Below are 474 nucleotides of genomic sequence, written 5' to 3'. Positions count from 1 at the left end.
ACCAGAGGTAACTGGGAGGTGAACTGGGACTAACTGGGAAGGATGGAGGGAGACTGGGGCAGGGTGGGCACTGGGAGCCTGGCTGTGAAACTGGGGGAGCACTGGGAGTAACTGGGAGTAACTGGGAGCCCCCCCCAGGGAGCTGCACATGGTGGACACCGTCACCTGGCACAAGATGCGAGGTGAGACCCCCGCACCCCGGGGTGCCCCCCCCCACCTCCCCGAAACTCCTGGGTCCTTTGGGGGTGCCCCCCCTCTCCCCGGACACCTGGATCCCTTGAGGGGTGGCCCCCCATATTTTGGGGTGCCCCCCCTTTCCCTGATTCGGGGTGCTCAGGGGCGCAGATGGTGGTGGCGATGAAGGCCGTCTCGCTGGGCTTCGACCTGGATCGGGGGGCCGGGGGGGCGCAGGGGGGGGGGCCCTCCCCCGCCCAGGTTTTGGGGTACCTCTGCTCCCCCGGCTCCGTCGTCTTC

At 68.4% G+C, this 474-nt stretch overlaps 1 protein-coding gene across 1 annotated transcript in view; it reads right to left on the bottom strand.

Annotated features, from left to right (window-relative positions):
• Positions 1-333: 333 nt before the first annotated feature.
• The window catches only part of PDZD4 (PDZ domain containing 4), a 3701-nt gene continuing 3560 nt past the window's right edge, over positions 334-474 (bottom strand). Inside the window, exon 9 of the mRNA XM_075738672.1 lies at positions 334-470. Coding sequence (XP_075594787.1) covers positions 334-470 — 137 coding nt within the window. The remainder of the gene's footprint in view (positions 471-474) is intronic.

Source organism: Balearica regulorum, chromosome 35 (assembly GCF_011004875.1).
Source record: "Balearica regulorum gibbericeps isolate bBalReg1 chromosome 35, bBalReg1.pri, whole genome shotgun sequence".
NCBI classification, from domain to species: Eukaryota; Metazoa; Chordata; class Aves; order Gruiformes; family Gruidae; genus Balearica; species Balearica regulorum.
This window is presented reverse-complemented; position numbering and strand designations above follow the sequence as displayed.